The following is an 18220-nucleotide window of genomic DNA, read 5'->3' as shown; positions in this document are numbered from 1 at the left end:
TCTGCCTTATCATAGAGGTTTTACATCCTTATTTGCTAGGTCTCATATAGGCCTAGTGGTTTCCAATGCGTCTTCACATGCTAACACTAAAAAAGGAAAACAAAGCTAATAAAATTGTTCTTGGTAAAGTTAAAAAAAAACAATGCTTTTTTTTAAAGTGTTCCTTTCTGGGTGATATAAAGGCTGCTATAAATTTTAATTTGATCACAGTTTATTTAATTGCAGTCATTAACAGATTTTCCAGTGTAAAACATAAATACAGCATGCAGATGCTACATCAGTTGCATTTCTAAAAGACCTCAATTTGTTTTCATTTCTTTTTTGTTATTTCAATGATACTTTGACTATGAAACAATCTTCGTATCAGATTTTTACCAATCAAACAAACTTTTATTATTTGAAAATGAATAATGAATTTTTAGGGAAATTGTGAGAAAAGACCAAATGTTAATAAGCAAAGTTTTAAACTGTGGCTTGTAGGTTTGTGACCTAGATTAATTTGTTTTATGTCGAATATAATTCAAATCCTTATCTGTCATAGGCTTTCAAAGGCCAGAGAACTAAAAATGTGCCTTAAGACTTGAAAACAGTTACTTTTATATATTTTTAAAGCTCCTGTGAAATCACTTCATCATATGTTGCATTATTATGGTTATTTGTGACAATAAATACATTCCTTACTTATACTCTATATGATCCTAATCATAAAAGTATTATAGGTGAAAAAGAAAGTAACAGAGAGTATTTCTTTTTAGACCAATTCACCAAAGGTTAGTGCAACATCCCATATTAAATTCCTATTAGTTTGAATCAAGTCTGACATGGAGTGTCACGAGATGGACATTTGAACCAGACAACGAAAGAGGTCAGATGGCCTCCAGCTTTACTCGGAGACCGTTTTAGATGATTTCTCAAAAGACCACTCATCAGCAGGCAGTAACTCCTCCTTATCATCAAATACGAGGAACCTTCTGGAGCCTCTGCGCACTACGATCAGGATCAAACCCACCAGCAGAACGGCCGACATGATGGCCAGGGTGGCCACTAGGAAGAAGGCTGGAAATGAGACATCAATGATTGTTATTTATTATTAATTAATTTGCTTGTGAAATATAAAATGCACACCTCTTTCAATGGGTGTCTGTGTGGTCAGGAGTTGCTTTTTATTACAGAAGAAGAACTAAAGCAAGCACCACTTAATTGTGAAATACAGATGTCATAAATTTCACAATGTATCAGTTCCTTACCTGGAGTCCAACGTCTACGTTTATCTTGAAAACTCCCTATAGAAAAATAAATGTACCACAAAATAAACCAAACAGTCTAGAGTTGTGCTTTTTGAAATGCAAAAGCAGGATATTTGCTTTATCTTACATTGATTTCCAGAACAAGCTGACATGCACTCCTCCTTACTGCTGTAGCGGTTTTGGTTGCCCTGGCAGCCTCCATAGATGAAGGGCTCACAGGACTGGGTACTAGACTCAAAGTAAAACACAGGGAAGGCTGCACGGCATGGGCCAGACTTAGCAGGTGCAGAACAGGCTTCTGTGTGATGGAAGTTGGGATACAAGTGTTAAAATGTTTGGTCAGCAAAAAAGTTGTTAACATTGGGAAATTACTGCTGAATATATTTCAATATGGCACATGAAGACATTTTAGGGAAAACTGAAATAGTATCTAAATATATTTGTGACATCATGTTATTTTACCTTGGTTAGGTGAACTGGGGGTTACAGGTGCTACAGGTGCCACCTCATTTCTGGGAATGACTGTGACTGGAATGCAAACATATTGACAAATAAAGAACAGTCCATAAATGAGAATAACTAGATAATGGTCAAGCTCCCAAGATAAATTGTCAATAGTTATTACAAATACCGGTATATTGTGACACTTCTAGCAATAAGTATGTCTTTTCTCTATGTTTTGGGGATAATAGATAATAGATGATCAGGAAATGACATCACCGCAACAGTACCTGTGCAGGTTGACATGCACGCCTCCTCAGTTTCATAATTGTTCTTGTTGCCACTGCAGCCTCCATAGATAAACTTTTCACAGGTGCCGTTGTTGTAGAAGTAGCGTCTCATGGAGGCTCTGCAGCGTCCGGTCACCACAGGAGCCAGACACTTCTCTGACACGACAAAACGGATAAGAAGCACTTAAGTGTGGCTATACACGTTTTAAAGGTGTGGTCAGACTAGGCTTAGAACAAAACTAACACCATTAATCCAAACAGTACAAAAACACAGTTGAAATACCTTCGAATTCCTCAGATGTCATTTTAGGAAGAGCCTTGGGTTCATCAGCTGAGGAGAAAGATACAGAGTACTGAAATAGATGTTGTTTTTGTCACATACATCTGGTACAATGGAAATGAAAAGCAAAAATACTTCTGCATTGCATCCATATTGAAGTACATTCTAAGATTAACAATCGTTTGCATATTCATGTGTTAATGGCTGACAACAAAAAAAAAGATTTCACCAAAGCTGAAAAATGTTAAGAGGAACAAGATGTGGGATGACACATGCAGAAAAGCTAAATATAGAAATATGCAGTCGTTCTTAGGAAACACTGAAGATAAATTACCTAAAAATAATTTAGCATTATTAATCCTTGTCAGATTGCTGTATTACTTTGTGAAACACAAAAGTAGAAACGACAAGTTCATAAAAGCCAGGTGCTGTCACTCTGTAATTTCAATGCATTCTGAAACAAAGCTTTGTGTGAGGAAGCAAAACATCAATCTTGGAACATATGGCTTCAGAAGAAACAGAATATTAGAAAATTGAAAAAACTATAATCATTAAAGTCTAGAGAGTTGGAATGACATGAGGGTGGAGAAATCTTTCATGTTAAGCTTAACAGTAAGATGGTTTTGCTTACCACTTATGTCTTCAGGGTTGGACATCCTACTGCGTTGAGACACAACATGAGAATCTATTTCTGAATAGAAATCAGAGACTATTGGCATTTGCATGCATTTAGTCATTTTGAATTATAAAAGACATTTTTGTGAAAAAAAGGAATGTGCTATAAAATTCTACTGTAATTGTCCTGGTACCACAACTTGTGCAACACACACAGATATAGGCCAACACAAATTCTGCAATGCATTACTCACTTTGTCAAAATATTTGACCCTTAAAATAGCCAAAGAGTGTTGTAACTTGAAAATTCCCACAGATTGGCTAATGGCAACAGTAAAATGCACTATTTTCAACTGTTTTTATAGGAAACAGATATCTTGGGTGATCATGGATTTAAGGCTTACTTGTTGTCTCCAACAGACTGAAAACACATTGCCAACATTAACAACAAAAAAACATTGTGCGCTTGTCACATTTTTGTTGAGAACAGGTAATCCACTCGCACAGAGGTCACCCAACCGGTTATCCAACAACACAGAAAGAAGAACCACATTCTTCATGAAAAGAGACTCTTTAATCTGAGTAAGACCTCACTGTTATTATTCTTGCTGCCTTTATAATCCACCTGTAGCAAAAAAAACTTTGTTTATTAAGTTGGGACTAGTTAAATGTTTACTTTAAGGACTTCCTGATAATTATGTAGTGTGCACGTCAACCTGACTAAACTTTTACTACAACCAAACTGAAGCCAAAGTGAAAAGCAACTCAACACCATTCAAATATGGAAAGACATAAAACAGCAGACATTTTAAGCACATAGCCAACCACAGACCACACTGAGGGTACTGGATTAGAGCCCGATCTTGTTAAGAAAAGGTTGTTTCATTTTCGTAGGCTTATATTTTGGTCTCCTCATTGCCAGGCACAGACAAGTAAATTCATTCACTGAATTGTTCAGCAATTGCCGCTTTAGATTCGCCTTACACCGTGTCTACACTGGACGCGGCGCATCCAGTGTGGACAAAATTTGAAATTATAATGGGTTCTAATGCATTTCTAATGTCTTTTGTCGTGTCTCGTCGCGCCTGTCGCATCCGGTGTAGACACGGTGTTAGATTATACAGCCGCGAAAAAAATATTTCATCAAAATCAAACCTCAGGAGTGACAAAGTCATTCAACACCAATTTGAAAGATTGACACATGAAAACTGTGATAAAATCGAGGTTATCAAATAAAAAAATATTTTTTAACTTTTTCTAAAAGTACAATTATTGCTTTAGTGAATGTGAACATTGTTTTCTTTGCAGTTTTCGAGGTCTGAAAAAATACAGAGCATCTTTTCTGTTATTTTGACCCGTTTCTTCAGTTTTCATTTTCTGCAAATAAATGCAAATTGAAACACTATTTTAATTTGAATTAACCTAACACATACCTATAAATAGTAAATTCATAAAAGAGGAAATTATTTTTGAAATTGTCTATTATTTTTACGTGGCTGTACATTCTAGATATATTCTGGATACTCAAAGCAAAGGCAGACATTATCTAGATGCAAATAGCACCTGTCTTCAAATTCTGGATTTGTTTATTAATTTGCATTTATTCACCAGTATTTCACGTACACTCCTGGCTGATGACATACAGCGGATAAATATGAACATATTCCAGTTCAGTCCATTTGTTATGGCTCACTAATGGTAAAGATTAAAAACCACTCTGGTAATTTAGATACTTTAAATATTTAGATCATATTATAGTAGGCATGTTTAATAAAAAGATTACTCTGCTGTCGTCAAAGCTTTTTTAGTACCATGTTTATCTGGGCATCAAAAGCATTACCCTAACAATGACAAATTCCAAGGACAGAGCAAACATCTTTAAAAACATTGTTATAAGGTCAAATTTGAAAAATGTATCCATCAGAACGTTGTTTTTTTTATAGTGTCACTGTTTATTTTCAGTAAGTGTGTGAACTCAGCACGAAACATTGTCTGTTTCAAAGTATGATATTTACCTGTCACCCCACTGCACGCTGTCTCACAAGCCTCCTGGGTCTCAAAGTTATTGTTGTTTCCCCCACAGCCCCCATAGACGAATTGCTGACAGGTCTGATTGGTGACATTGTAATAGAATCGTGGAAAGGCAGCACGACAATTTCCAACCACACTTGGCAGACGGCAGTCATCTAAAAACACAAAAGAGGTTTTCTGAAGATATAAAGGCATTGACCAGGCTATAAGTAATAACAGAAAGAGCAGCAAAACACTTTTAGAAAAGCTAATTAAACATTTGTGCTGCTTTGTGGAATAAAGCAGACACACTGAATTCTGTTATGACATTGTTTCAGATTCTACCAACAAGATGCTTTCACTTCTAACATTTCTTCAGGTGTCAAAAACACCTACTAAAATGGTCACGTAATTTAGTTATGGAAATAAAAGCTACTAAGCCCTCCATCCCGCATTAAAAGGCCTTTGTTTACTGTACTAGGTTGTAAAACCCGGAGAACAGGTTGGTCAGGTTTTTGACAATGCTGCATGACAGCTTGGAAAAAGGGAAGGGTTTCTATAGTTTTTATTCTCCGAGTCAATATCCATAGTTTAACTATAGTAAACATGGTTTATTAGTTTTATTTGTATAAAAACCACAACCTTGCTACATGTTATATTTCTGTTTATTCAAAACTTTTGCCTACAAATGAATGTTTACAGATAAAATAAACTTTTTCATCCCCAACTTTGTTTTTACAATGGCATTTTAATGTTGCTTAAAATAATCCAATTTCTGAATGATGAACTTTTCCTTACAATAAGTGAAAAACGGTAACCGTAGTTAGCCTACTTCATGTAGGCCTAACTACTCTGCGATAATACAAACTAGTGCTTAAAAAAAAATGTATCTTGGGTGTAACTAGGCTATATTTTTTTATCTTATACCGTTGTCTATTTTCAAATAATTACCTGTCGTGAATGCAGCGCGAACATCAGCCTCGTTTTGGTTCCGCACATCACCTGCGCCGTCGATTTTGCGGTACACCTTGAACTGCGTGCTGGGCTTCAGAACGCAGACGTCGACGCCGTCTTTAACGCAGCTCACCAGGCGGCACTCTGACCTCCCGGCGTCCGCTGGAGTCCCGATGAGAGCGAGCTGGCACTCGTCTCTGTCACAGCAAGCCTGTTGACACTCTTCAGCGACTGAGATATCTGGCAGGTAAGCCAGGTAAGCTGCGCCGTTGTCGTACGATTTAATATCCAGACCCTGTTCCACGTCCGTGTTTGGGTCCCATGTACACGCATTCAGAAGAGGGAGACAACAAAGAAACGCAACGACGCAGGTAAACCACACCTGAGCCATTCTTACAAGTACTGTCCTCGAATATACCTGTGTACTCTCGGCTATAATCGGTTAACCGACGGTGTGTCACACAGCTTAAACTAAAACACCAACAATATTCAACTACACGCGATCTCTAACTTGACTGTAGCCTACTAACGCAGCAGGTGTGTGTCTTCTGTCCTGGGAAATAATAAAACAAACAACTTCCTCCTTCGTGACGTCATTGTTTGCCTTTTATAAATCCTCCTACTGCCACACGGAAGTGCGCATGCTATCTGGAAGTCACTTATTTCGGCTATCATTGAGCTGTTGCCACTGAAATAAGCAAGAAGTTGGATATGTTCACAACATGTACAGACATAATATTCATTTGACATTTTTTAACTCAAGGTCTTAGGTATTTAGGCAGCTGCTCAAAAATTAAATGGATTGCTTGAAACTGTTCAACTATGAAGACTGTGTGATAAGATTTGTCAAAATGCCACTGATCTGTTTCTTTTTGAATGTGTGAGAGATGTTACAGGCCGTACATACTGTATCTCTTCAGGTATTTATTTTATTTCCATGAAGTGTTTTGTAAACCGGTTTTGTTGGACTTTTCCCATTCGAAAATAGGCTGATAATCATATATTGATTTTTCAGTATTGATTACTTTTTATGTTGTCCTTTACTTGATATTTAGAGGCTTAAAGGCCTAGTTCAATTCAGAATTAATCGAAGCCAACAGATTCTGTTGTGTCAAAACACTGCTGTATACATCTATAGATTGTATTATTTTTATGGCCCATAGAATACATAACTATACAGTCGTTTTCATCATTTCCATTCTATCCTTTCCATTTCTTTTCATGAAGAGTTTTGGGCAGTGGGTTGTAAAGGATATTATTGGACAGTGTAGGATTTTAAGACCCAGTGGAAGCATGGTGAACCGTACGAACACATCTAGTATGGTGATAACTAGTGGGATCGTACATCGTACCAAAAAAATAACGTAACATTGTGAAAATAACTGAATTAGACATTTTTTTTAGAAGATATGACATGTCCCTCGACGCTAAACAGGTTGTACCCGTCTGCCGAAAGCCTACACTGTAGATAAAATCCCTTAGCCTAAAAAAACCGTAAACTGTAAAATAACAGTTTTCCATGTGAAATTACACGTTTTCCCTCTTTTTCTCGCAAATTTGCCATCTTTTCTGTAATTTTACGTTTTTTGACGTAAAAGTGTTTGCCTTGTTGGCAGAGACTATTTGCACTAGCTCCGCCCACCAATATGAGATTGGAATAGAGAAAGTGTAAGAACATGGGGTAAGGTGTAAAGTCTGTATAGTTTTGGCACTGGATACCGGGGTTCTAATCCACCTCTCACTGAAAACGCTCTTTTGCCTTTTTCTATAACATTACAGATCATAGGCATTTGTTTTCAATAAAATTGATTTAAGACTTAAAATACATTTTTATTAATAAAGTTTAGGGTTAGGGATAGGTGTAGGGCTTTAATATCTCAATAAGTTGCCATCATTTTAAACATTTTATAAATATAATGATTTACACTCTGTCATTATTGCATAATATTTAATGTGCAACAGTAATAATAAAATCTGCAACTATTTAAAAGTACCAATAGCATCTAACTACTATTTTTACTTAATCCAAAGAAAATACAGCTATTTTCGGTTAGTGTAAATAGCCTATCGTAAAGAAATGCTGCTATTTTCACTTAGTGTAAACAGAACCAGTTACTTTCGTTAAAAAACAAATACGACCTCACGTTTTTGTCAGCGATATTTTCATCCGTCATAAAAAGATTCAGACTGGGTTCGATTTTCTGCGTTTTTCGCATCCGTAGCAAGCATTTTGAGAGGCGTTTTGACAATAAAGAGACACCGTACAAACGAGCGCCAAATACGAAAAAAACGCACACGAAAAATTCAGACTGTGTGTGCAAAGACCTTTAGTGTACATAGCATCTGTCGCTATTTTCACTTATAGTGTAAATAGCATCTATTAAAAAATACATGAAAAAATCTTTAAAAAAATAAACAGGAAAATTCTGATTCCGTACAGTTTCTTTACATTATACGTGGAAAACTGTAAAAAAATAACTGTCATTTAAATCGGGAGCTGTGCTGATACCTACACAAACGCACATTAAACAAATGCGATGAATTCATATCTTTAAAAACGTCGCATGATATTCTTAACCTAGCCTATATTGTAAAATACTTTTAAATGCCTCACACAACATGAAACTGGCATCGTAAACTGAATCCTAACGTAGAGCGTGAGAGTTAGCCACTAATCCCGCAGCGCTAGGACCCTGAGGCGCAGCGCGCTGTGGAGGTACCAGCGCTCCCTCGTGCCAGAAGAGCGCACCTACTCCGCCAGACTCCTGGTCAATTATTTGAATGCAAGTGTCCGTCCGGAGGTCAGTCTGGAAATGGCTGCGAATCGGGTGGGGAGGCGTTATAACAATAAGATCCACTCGCCGAACCGAGGAGCCAGCAGGGAAGCTGGACTGAGCGTGCAGAAGAGACAAGCCCGGGTCACTGTCAAATATAATAGAAAAGAACTCCAGAGGCGTTTAGATGTGGAAAAGTGGATTGATTCTGGACTTGACGAGCTTTATCTGGGAAGGGTGAGTCCTCTTGAACACAGTGATAATATTACACGAATCAAGTAAATAAAGAATAACGAACAAATCATTTTGAATATGTAATAATGACAAGAATATGTAATGACAAAACTAATACCTGGCACAGACGGCTGAGATATGTGTGCTCATTGTGCTGCTAATTTTTTGAAAATGCCAATGAAATTGGTGATAATAATAATAGTAAGTCAATAATGAAGTCCAGTTATCAAAAAAAAATTGTAAACGTTTTTGTCGTAGTAGGGCGCAGCTTTAAAATCTCGACTATACACGTGGAAATGCGCTCCTGTTAAAGCTGCGTGCCTAAAATATTAAGCAGGTGTCTTAGCCACAATGGAATAAATAGCTGATGGGTAAGAATGTGAAATGTAAAAAAAAGAGTGTGACATGTAAAAAAGACTGTGAAATGTGACGAGTTGTTTGTTTTGAGGCATTTCATTCCAATAGTAAGTTTCAGAATATTTTTGATCGAGTTCCTCATGACGTGACAAACAATGTATATCCCACGTTTATTCTTAAAGGGCGTGAACCTTTCTTACTGTGGAGTCGTCTAGAGAGAGGCTGGTCTGTTGTATAACACCGTGTCTACACCGGACGCGACGGACGCGACGCATCCAGTGTGGACAAAATGTAAAAATGTTAGACTTATTGGTTCCAATGCGTTTCTAATGTCTTTTGTCGTGTCGCGTCCGGTGCAGACACGGTGTAAGGGTGGGCTGCGTTAAACATGTATCATGTAACAGTTCTATTTTTATTCATTTATTCATGTTGGTATCACACTTTATCGGTAGTTATGCACTTTATTTTGTGTATATACAGTATAATCTTAATATAAGCAAAGATTTACAAAGGTTTGCAAAAAAACAATTTATAACATCATAACATTTATAACTTGAACCGAGTATAAATGATTATCAAAAAGTTAAATCTGCACAGCTTTGTGTAAGACCAAGACACAGTTCACATTTATCGCAAGTTTGATTCAGCTGTTGATACAACACAGTAGACCTCTAATGCAACTGCTGGCTCACGCTGCCCGCTCTTGTTCTCCTGGGAGGCTGAAAAAGCGAGACAAAATGGTCAGGACAAATAAACATGTCTGATATGCAGAAATGCTAACAAATGTTATGCACATTCCTGTGTCTCGGGGTATTTTAGGATGGCGGGGACTTTTTTCTGAGGCTCGAGTTCCCATAAGCAACTTGGGAGAAATCTTGAATGCTTAAAGCTGTGGGCAAGACTTGTTGGCGGGCTTGCTGCCCTACATGGAGAGCTGTCTGTGCCTCTTTGATACCAACAGGCGCCTGAAAACAGTAAATACTATGATGGTTTTGTTTGTGCAATGTGATGGTGAGTGTGTAGAGAAATACTTGGATCTCCAACACTGGTATACAGATGCACATTGAAAATGAAATGGAAGTAGATCTCTCTGCCATCTGAATAGCACATTCACCCTCTGTACTATGAATCTGTCCACTAACTTTTGTTATTTTAATGCAAAGTGCTTTTCCCCCTTTGCTTTTGCATAGGATATTTTGAATATGATTATTTATTGAACCATTTGATGGTCTGGTCAACTTAGGTGTAGGTGGACCCATGTGCATAGTTGAAACACTATACAATGTTGATTCTAGAACAGTATTGGACACTTCACATTAATATTATATGATGAAGTAAACATTACTATTACTATAGACATTACTATTCTCCTTGTTTGTGATGTTGGTCTTCCTAGTCACTATATCAGTGAAACTGAAATCTCTACACTAATCTATTTTAATCATTTTAATCTGGTGCTAAAATGAACCAGCCCCCACTCAGGCTGTAATCGGATCCCTCTTCATTTCCTGTCAGTAGTCAGCCCGACAACGGCCTGCTCTTAACACTCCTGGTCTTGGGATTGATTGATGGTATATTTGTCTCATGGGCAGTTTCTTATGAGTGAGGGGGGATGGGGCTTGTGGAAATGAAGACCCCATATGTCACTGCATTACACAAAGAAAGCCGTCCAGAAAACTGCCCTCCACCCCCATCTCACAATAAGACTGCCCGCTATCTATTGGTACACACACAGGCCATCACCCGCCCCATTAAACAGGACCATTAGTTCACAGCTCTATCAAAGCTTAATAAAAAGCCCAGATTAGGGTCCCCTTGTGTTCGGCCGCATGTCAGTTCCAACACGGGTTCATCTTTAAATTACATTCCGGGTTCATTCCAAGAGACGTTATGGTCACCAGAAACCATTGGTTATACCAAATTATATACTTTACATGCACAAATATTTCTTACTTCTTGAAAACAAATGTTGTCTTAAAGGGATAGTTCACCCAAAAATAAAAATTCTGTCATGAATTACTCTCTAGTAGTTTGTTCTGATGAACACAGAGAAAGATATTTGGAAGAATGCGTGTAACCAAACAGTTCTTGGCCATCATTCTTCAACAGAACAAAAAAATACTACTATGGTAGCCAATTGTGGCCAAAACTGTTTGGTCACAAGCATTCACACAAAGAAATTTATACAGATTTGGAACAACTCGAAGGCGAGTAGATGATTACAGAATTGTAATTTTTGGGTTGACTATCCCTTCAAAATATGTTTTGAATTCAGTTGTAATTTAAAAGGCTGAACTACAGTATGTTGATCTTTCAAGCATTTCATGTGGGACAGTGTTACATCACAGTAATGGAGTCTTGGGGACAGATGATGTACAAAGGATTTTACATTTTACTCTGAATACTCGGATCTGATGTCAGAGATGTTGAAGCTCCATTAGAAGTTATCGCTAGCACTTAAAACAACTATAATTTGCTCAACATGCAAAAGTACGTCCCATTGTGAAACTAATATTCAAACAAATGTGTGATAACCTGAGCAAAAGCTGGCAGCACAATACTAGTGTTGTTGTGAGTGGTTGTCATGGCATGTGGTTTTTGGGTGGTTCCTTATTGGCCAAAGTCAAAACAGTTCACCTAAAGGTCACTATGATATTTGGTCTATAGATATGAGGTCCTTCAGTGCAAATCTGTAGGATTTTTGTTGTCATCAGGCAAAATTTGTCTGTATGTCTGTATAAATGTATCACACATGTTGTGGGACGAGTTACACACCAAAGATTAGGATTAAAGAGACTTTCTTCCGCAGAACACAAAAGATTGATGAAAGTTGGTAACCAAACAGCACTGCCCACCATTCACTTCTATCGTATGGACACAAAACCTATGCAAGTGAATGGGGGCCAGTTACCAACATTTTCCTTTTTTTAAGTTATATTTTGGGGCTTTTATGCCCTTAATGATAACGTACAGTAGAGAGTTGACAGGAAGATATTGGAAGGAGACAGGGGAGCTGGACCAGCAAAGGACCGCTGGGAACAGGAATCGAACTCAGGTCACCGTGAGTACACTGGCACGATGTGTTGGTGCATTAACCACAAGGCTACCAACGCTGACTACAGACATTTTTCAAAACATTTACTTTTGTGTTCTGTGGAAGAAAGAAAGTCATACAGGTTTGAAATGACATGAGGGTGAGTAATGATGACAGAATTTTGTTTTTTGGGTGAACTATCACTTTGAGAGCTTGATCAATTCCAACTAATGATATATCTTAGTACAGCTTAGATAGCTATTAGGCATAGCAACCGAAGAAAAGACCCCACATCTAGTGGCCTGGAATTAACATGGACTGAATCAGAGCCCTGGGGGATTGACTGATGCTCAACACTACTGCTTACAGTGAAGAACTCATGTTTTTTCAGAGTTTTTAGGGAATTACCACAGAACCAAGCTAAATGTGTCACAGACTGTGGTCTATATAAACAATGGGAACAGTCACTTCTTATGTAATGGGTTGTGAAAAGTTTTGTCAGCCACAAATCTAAAGTCATTCATTTAAAATTACTGAAAGGTTGCTGTGTATATTTAGTATGTGAGGGGGCATGTTTGTTTCAAGGCTTTTGAGTGGCATTTGGAGTTAAAAGAAAGGTCACTGATGCCCCAGTAGGGCTTTCTGCTTGGATCTTACTCTGAGTGACCTTTCACTGACAGGGTTTTGAAAGTTCTCCCACGCCAATCCTGTTCCCTCTCTGTAACCTTATCAGGAAACACGACGGTCCTGCATGCCCAGCTCTTTACCTGTTCCACATGTGGATGATCCACATTCAGAGCTGTTGGCAACAGAATTGCCATCACAAAGTTGGTTGTTGAGACATTGTGTAGTCTTGGCCTATTTGCACTGAATCTGTTTGGATGTGTTGTAGTTTCTTCATTGTGCAATAGGATTTTATTAGGGATAAACTGATTTGTTGCTCATTTGGAAATATGAGTTCACTTCTACTTTCACATTGAAAGAGGTGGGTGGAAGGTTGTAAGCTGGCCTCTGTAAATGAGTTACTAGCGGGTTCTAAAAAATCGCCTTTGACCTGTTTTCAAATGGAGATAACCCAAGCCACAATGAAATGAAAAGAAAGAACTTAATCATTCTCCAAAAGCAGAGGTTCACACCACACATGTTCTTTATCTTTGCAGTTGTAAAGATGTTAGGCAAACTAGTCACCACATCATTAATAAAATATAGTTTGTGAGAATTATGGCACTGAGTATCAACACGAATGTACTGTTTGGCTTATCTTGTATGTCTATTTGAGAAGGGAGGGGAGGTACTAGTTTATCCCAGCACAATATAGGCCTATTAGTGTTGAGTGACGGCTGTCTGGCCTAGATTAACAAATGCTGAGTAGAGCAGGAAATCTGTTTTTATTTCAGATTAGTGACTGTTTGTATGTGTTTGTGTTGTTCCTTAAGTCACTAGACAGGGTTTTTAAGAAGAAGTCTGTTATTAGGTGATACACTGTGTTTATACCAGATGCAATGTCGCAATAAATTAGTAATGCTATCTTTTCCATATTATTCATATGTGTCCACATCAGACGACACAACAAAGATAGAATCAAGGAACCAAAGAATGTGCTAATAATGATTCAAGAATTTAGTCGAATCTAAATGTTCTGTAAAGTACAGAAAATGTTTAAACAAAAGAAGTCAACTTGAAATTGAATAAATATAGATATGGTCTGCTGCAGAATAGAGTATGAGGTTAAAGTGTGGTCGCTAAAATATTTTAGTTTCTCAAAATACAACTTCTGCTAACTAGATATAATTCTTGCTCAAAGGGTTGTCTACGTGGTTCTGCGTTTATTTATTTATATTTTGTATACACCAAAACATCCAGATCGCATGCATTTTGAATATTTAGAATACACTGGTGACTGCTTTGAGATGTGTACGTGTTATGGTGACTCTGTGTCTATGCTGACAGGAGGAGGAAATGCCAGAGGAGGTGAACATTGATGAACTACTGGATCTTCAGAGTGATGAGGAGAGAATGCAGAAACTTAAGGTTCAGTTCACATACATCTGTTAAAACAAAATCTATGTTACACACTGTTTGTGTTTTTTGTTAGTTGATCCCTTTTTTTGTTGATTTTTCAGGACATTCTTCATACCTGCAGTAATAACACAGAGGTAAGTCTAATCAACCTATATAATGTCCTTTTCTACACACAGCCAGTCTTAATACAAAAGAAAAAGTCTTAACAAAATACTCCCCTACAGAGTTTGGGTTCATTGTAGACAGTCTGACTTGGTGTCAGTGCAGGAAATTTCCCTTTGGTGTTTCACTTCCCATTATGCAAATGCTACACATTGATTTTCCTCTGCTGCCCCCTTATGGCAGAATTGGTAGTGTCAAGTCAAACTTTCAAGATTAAAGAAATTGTAATATGTTGCCTACTTTGGTTTAATGAAATCAGCTAAGTCATTCCTGTATCCTGTTTGGATTTAAAGAGGAAATTGGTAAAATTGTTCATAACCTAAATAATTTACTTTAAACGATTGTTGTTATATTACCACACACTGAGAAACATTTTACAGGATTAGTTGTATTATTATTTTTAAATAATATTTTCATTTCAAATAAAACCAAATAATATTTGAACACTGTTCATTTCAAATAAAAACTAGTATTTGGTTCACCTGTGTTTGTATTTAGTTTAAAATGTTCTTTTCTGGTATATTTTTTCATAAGGTCTTCATCACAGAATTGGTAAATAAACTTCACGGTCTGCAGAAACAAGAGGATCTCCACAACAATGGTATCGAACATCCCCAGCTTCACATCTTTCCTGACCGCCAGGGATCTTCTGACACTGAGAGAATCTGAGCATGCTTCCAAAACACACACCCATAGAATGTTCGGTCCCTTATATCAAACAAGCTCAATATCTACACACAGCAGCACATGTGTGTTTCTTTTGTTTGTAAAGAATTTAAAAAAAGAAAAACGTGTTTATGTTAAAAGCAGAAATGGGAGGTCAAACAATGACCGTTTGTGTGGTTCTTCATGCAAATACCAGATTACACCTATCCTTGTTTTTAACAGCCATACACTTCTTCCACACTGCACAACATGAACTATTATAGGTCTTGCCTACCTACCTTATTTCTTATCTGGCCCTTAAAAATGACTTCCTCTGGTGTGTCTCAGTTTGGTTTTATTCAAAAATCTTAAATCATTTTGTTGAGTTTAATAAAATTATATAATAGTACACCCTTACAGAAAAACACGTTTTTACAGATCCCATAAGTTTTACATGAGACTTGTACACGGAAAAGTTTTTAAGTGATATGTTTCACATGACTACGTGTCTTTGCACATGTGAAATTCATGTGGCTTTTCTGTAAGGGCATGTAGTACATTTTTATCTGACAAAGCATTTTCACAGTGGATGGTATTACTACTTTTTTTATAATGAAGAAACAATTATTGTTGTGGAAGACTTTTGTTTAAGATTATACTGACTGAGTTTATGGATTTACCACAACTGGACTGGAAGATTTTTGGCACAATGCTTTTTAGATTTTCAGTTATGGTGATTCCTTGTTGTGGTATTTATATGTGGTTAGAGTTTGTAGAGTTAAATTATTTTTAAGAAAGAAGATTGAATATCAAGGATGAATTTATCATATTCTGTTTAAACATACAGCGTATGCTGTTATAGTTAGGCTATGTTATTAGATGAAGGACTTTGTTGAAGACTTGTTTATAACAAAACCATGAGGTATTGTCTATAGTTTTTGCTGCTACTGTTAGCCTTTTCAAGCTAAAATGACCAACAGTTAAATGACTGAAATCTGTGTTTGAAGAATGAATTTTATAGGAATTGCCAAGCATTTCTCTTTAAGGTCTTTATTTTTATTTTGTTTATTGTATTATTGTGTGTACATTTGCAGACTGCCAGAAAATTCACTCACTGTATTTTTAATTGCTTACAATTCTGAATTTGAAGACATTCCAAGTAGGATTAAGAACCCTTATTGACTAAAATGTATTACATTTAGTCAGTGCACAATTTTATAAATGCAGGATTACATTTTTATGTAGGCCTAGCTGAACAAAAAGTGTAGTATATGACATGGATTTTTAACAATTCTCAGTTACGAGAAGATTCCACTCCAGGCATGAATTTGAACCATTTTTTCCAAATAAAAGAGTGTCTGCACTTTATCATTATGTGTATTGAAGTCTGTAAATTGCATAAATGTTCATGTGTTACTTTTATTTAAGAATTAGCCTAATTATGACCAAATATATACACAACACTGTCTTGTGATGTCATATCTGTAACAACTTTAACATTACCAATTAACATAATTGCAGCAATGCCAGATAACTTTATGTTGTCTATTTGATCCAATTTTGGTTTGATCGTTGGTTTGTCTTGAGTGATTGTATGAAAGAGGCAGCAGAGGGCAGCAAAGCATCTGCATTTCCAGGATCCATTTTGAGCTCTCATTTTATTACACAAGTTTGTTGTTGTGTAAGATGCTTGTGCTTTAATTGGCTGACAAACCATTTTAAGAGAAACAATCAGATCAAAAAATTTGTATTGTTCATGCAAATATATTACATACAAAATATTTTGCATTGTTCATACAACTGCAATTGAAAATTTTCAAATATTCTCAGATTCTCTTTGTAATCCATCAACAGTCAATCAACAACTAGTCCACCAATCATATATAACAGGCTATGGGCTAGTTGCACAAGATGGCGCTGGTGAGCTTTTGCGACACCAGGGTCGGCAGACTAATTTCTGGTCGTATCGAGTTGTTTTGGCTTAATTAATCAAGCAATGTATAAAGGATCTGTCATATCGCTGATATATTACTTCCTTCTTTTTTATCTAAAAAACACCCATATATGCCGGCACAAAATCCTCCTTTAATTTCCCACACAGTTTTAAAATAAGTCTGCCGACTCTGGCGTCCCAAAATTTCTCCGGCGCCATCTTGTGCAACTAGCGAATTACTGATAAATGTACTGTATTTTGTAAAAAAAAATTAATTGGCAAAATTTTGTAATTATAGATAAATAAAATGATCACTAACAGACTTTAACAGTCAGTTTTTTTAAAGGTCCAGTGTATGAATCTAGTGGCTCACTCCAACCCGACCCCCAACACCCACCCCCCCCCTGGTGTCACGATTTGGCTTCTTTGCCAAAGGAGATAAGGTGTTTATGAAACACGCTCTGTAGAACAATTTGTCCTTTTAGGGCTACTGTAGAAACAAAATGGTGAATTCCATGTAAGGGGACCCACGGTGTATGTAGACAGAAATAGCTCATTCTAAGGCAATAAAAACATTACATTTACATTTATTCATTTGGAAGACGCTTTTATCCAAAGTGAATTACAAGTAGGAGAGCATATAAACATTTTGTCAACACGCTAAACAGTACCGTTAGTTTACAAAACATAACGCTTCATTATGTAAGGTCTTTATACAACACCTCTGAAGACATAGTTATGTATATTATATTTCATTTCTGTCAATAGATCCTCCAAAAAATTACACACTATGTTAAATCTACAAAGTTGTAACTGTGCCCATTGAAAAATGTTGATACGTTGTAAAAACCTAAATGATAGGCTCTTCATGCATGGCATTGCAGGATGGTAGAATGTAAGTATTTGTAAACATAAAACACAAGCTGTGTCAGAGACAAAAAGTCAATACAGAGGCTCAACATGAGGAAAAAGTAACAAAACAAAACATTGAAAGTGAAACATTGTTTTTCAGATAGAGCTGTGTAAATTATGTGCTGTTTGAAGAAGTAAAGACGTGTTTGTAAACAATATAAATAGCACCCATTACCACAGTGGTGATCAAAGCGTTGTGTCTATAGATCCATGGCTCTACTGTGTCTCGCTGTTAAAAAACAAACAATCTACCCCATGCAAAGACAATGCAGGTGCACTCATTGACCTGGGCACAGAAAACCAGCAAGTC

At 36.8% G+C, this 18220-nt stretch overlaps 2 protein-coding genes across 2 annotated transcripts; one reads left to right on the top strand and one right to left on the bottom strand.

The window, feature by feature from the left end:
• Positions 1 to 189: 189 nt before the first annotated feature.
• spint2 (serine peptidase inhibitor, Kunitz type, 2) lies at positions 190 to 6419 on the bottom strand. The gene is made up of 9 exons (XM_057351811.1): positions 5835 to 6419; positions 4889 to 5059; positions 2890 to 2949; positions 2262 to 2309; positions 1979 to 2134; positions 1710 to 1775; positions 1375 to 1545; positions 1248 to 1283; positions 190 to 1056 (listed from the first exon to the last, which is right to left on the bottom strand). Exons 1-9 carry the CDS (start codon positions 6226 to 6228, stop codon positions 884 to 886), a joined length of 1275 nt encoding a protein of 424 aa, XP_057207794.1. The 5' UTR covers positions 6229 to 6419; the 3' UTR covers positions 190 to 883.
• A 2150-nt stretch (positions 6420 to 8569) lies between these two features.
• Positions 8570 to 17241, top strand: ppp1r14ab (protein phosphatase 1, regulatory (inhibitor) subunit 14Ab). The gene is made up of 4 exons (XM_057352009.1): positions 8570 to 8848; positions 14187 to 14267; positions 14360 to 14392; positions 14955 to 17241. Exons 1-4 carry the CDS (start codon positions 8651 to 8653, stop codon positions 15087 to 15089), a joined length of 447 nt encoding a protein of 148 aa, XP_057207992.1. The 5' UTR covers positions 8570 to 8650; the 3' UTR covers positions 15090 to 17241.
• Positions 17242 to 18220: the final 979 nt, after the last annotated feature.

Source organism: Triplophysa rosa, linkage group LG14 (assembly GCF_024868665.1).
Source record: "Triplophysa rosa linkage group LG14, Trosa_1v2, whole genome shotgun sequence".
NCBI classification, from domain to species: domain Eukaryota; kingdom Metazoa; phylum Chordata; class Actinopteri; order Cypriniformes; family Nemacheilidae; genus Triplophysa; species Triplophysa rosa.
The sequence above is the reverse complement of the archived record's forward strand: the minus strand, read 5'-3'. Positions and strand labels throughout refer to the sequence as shown.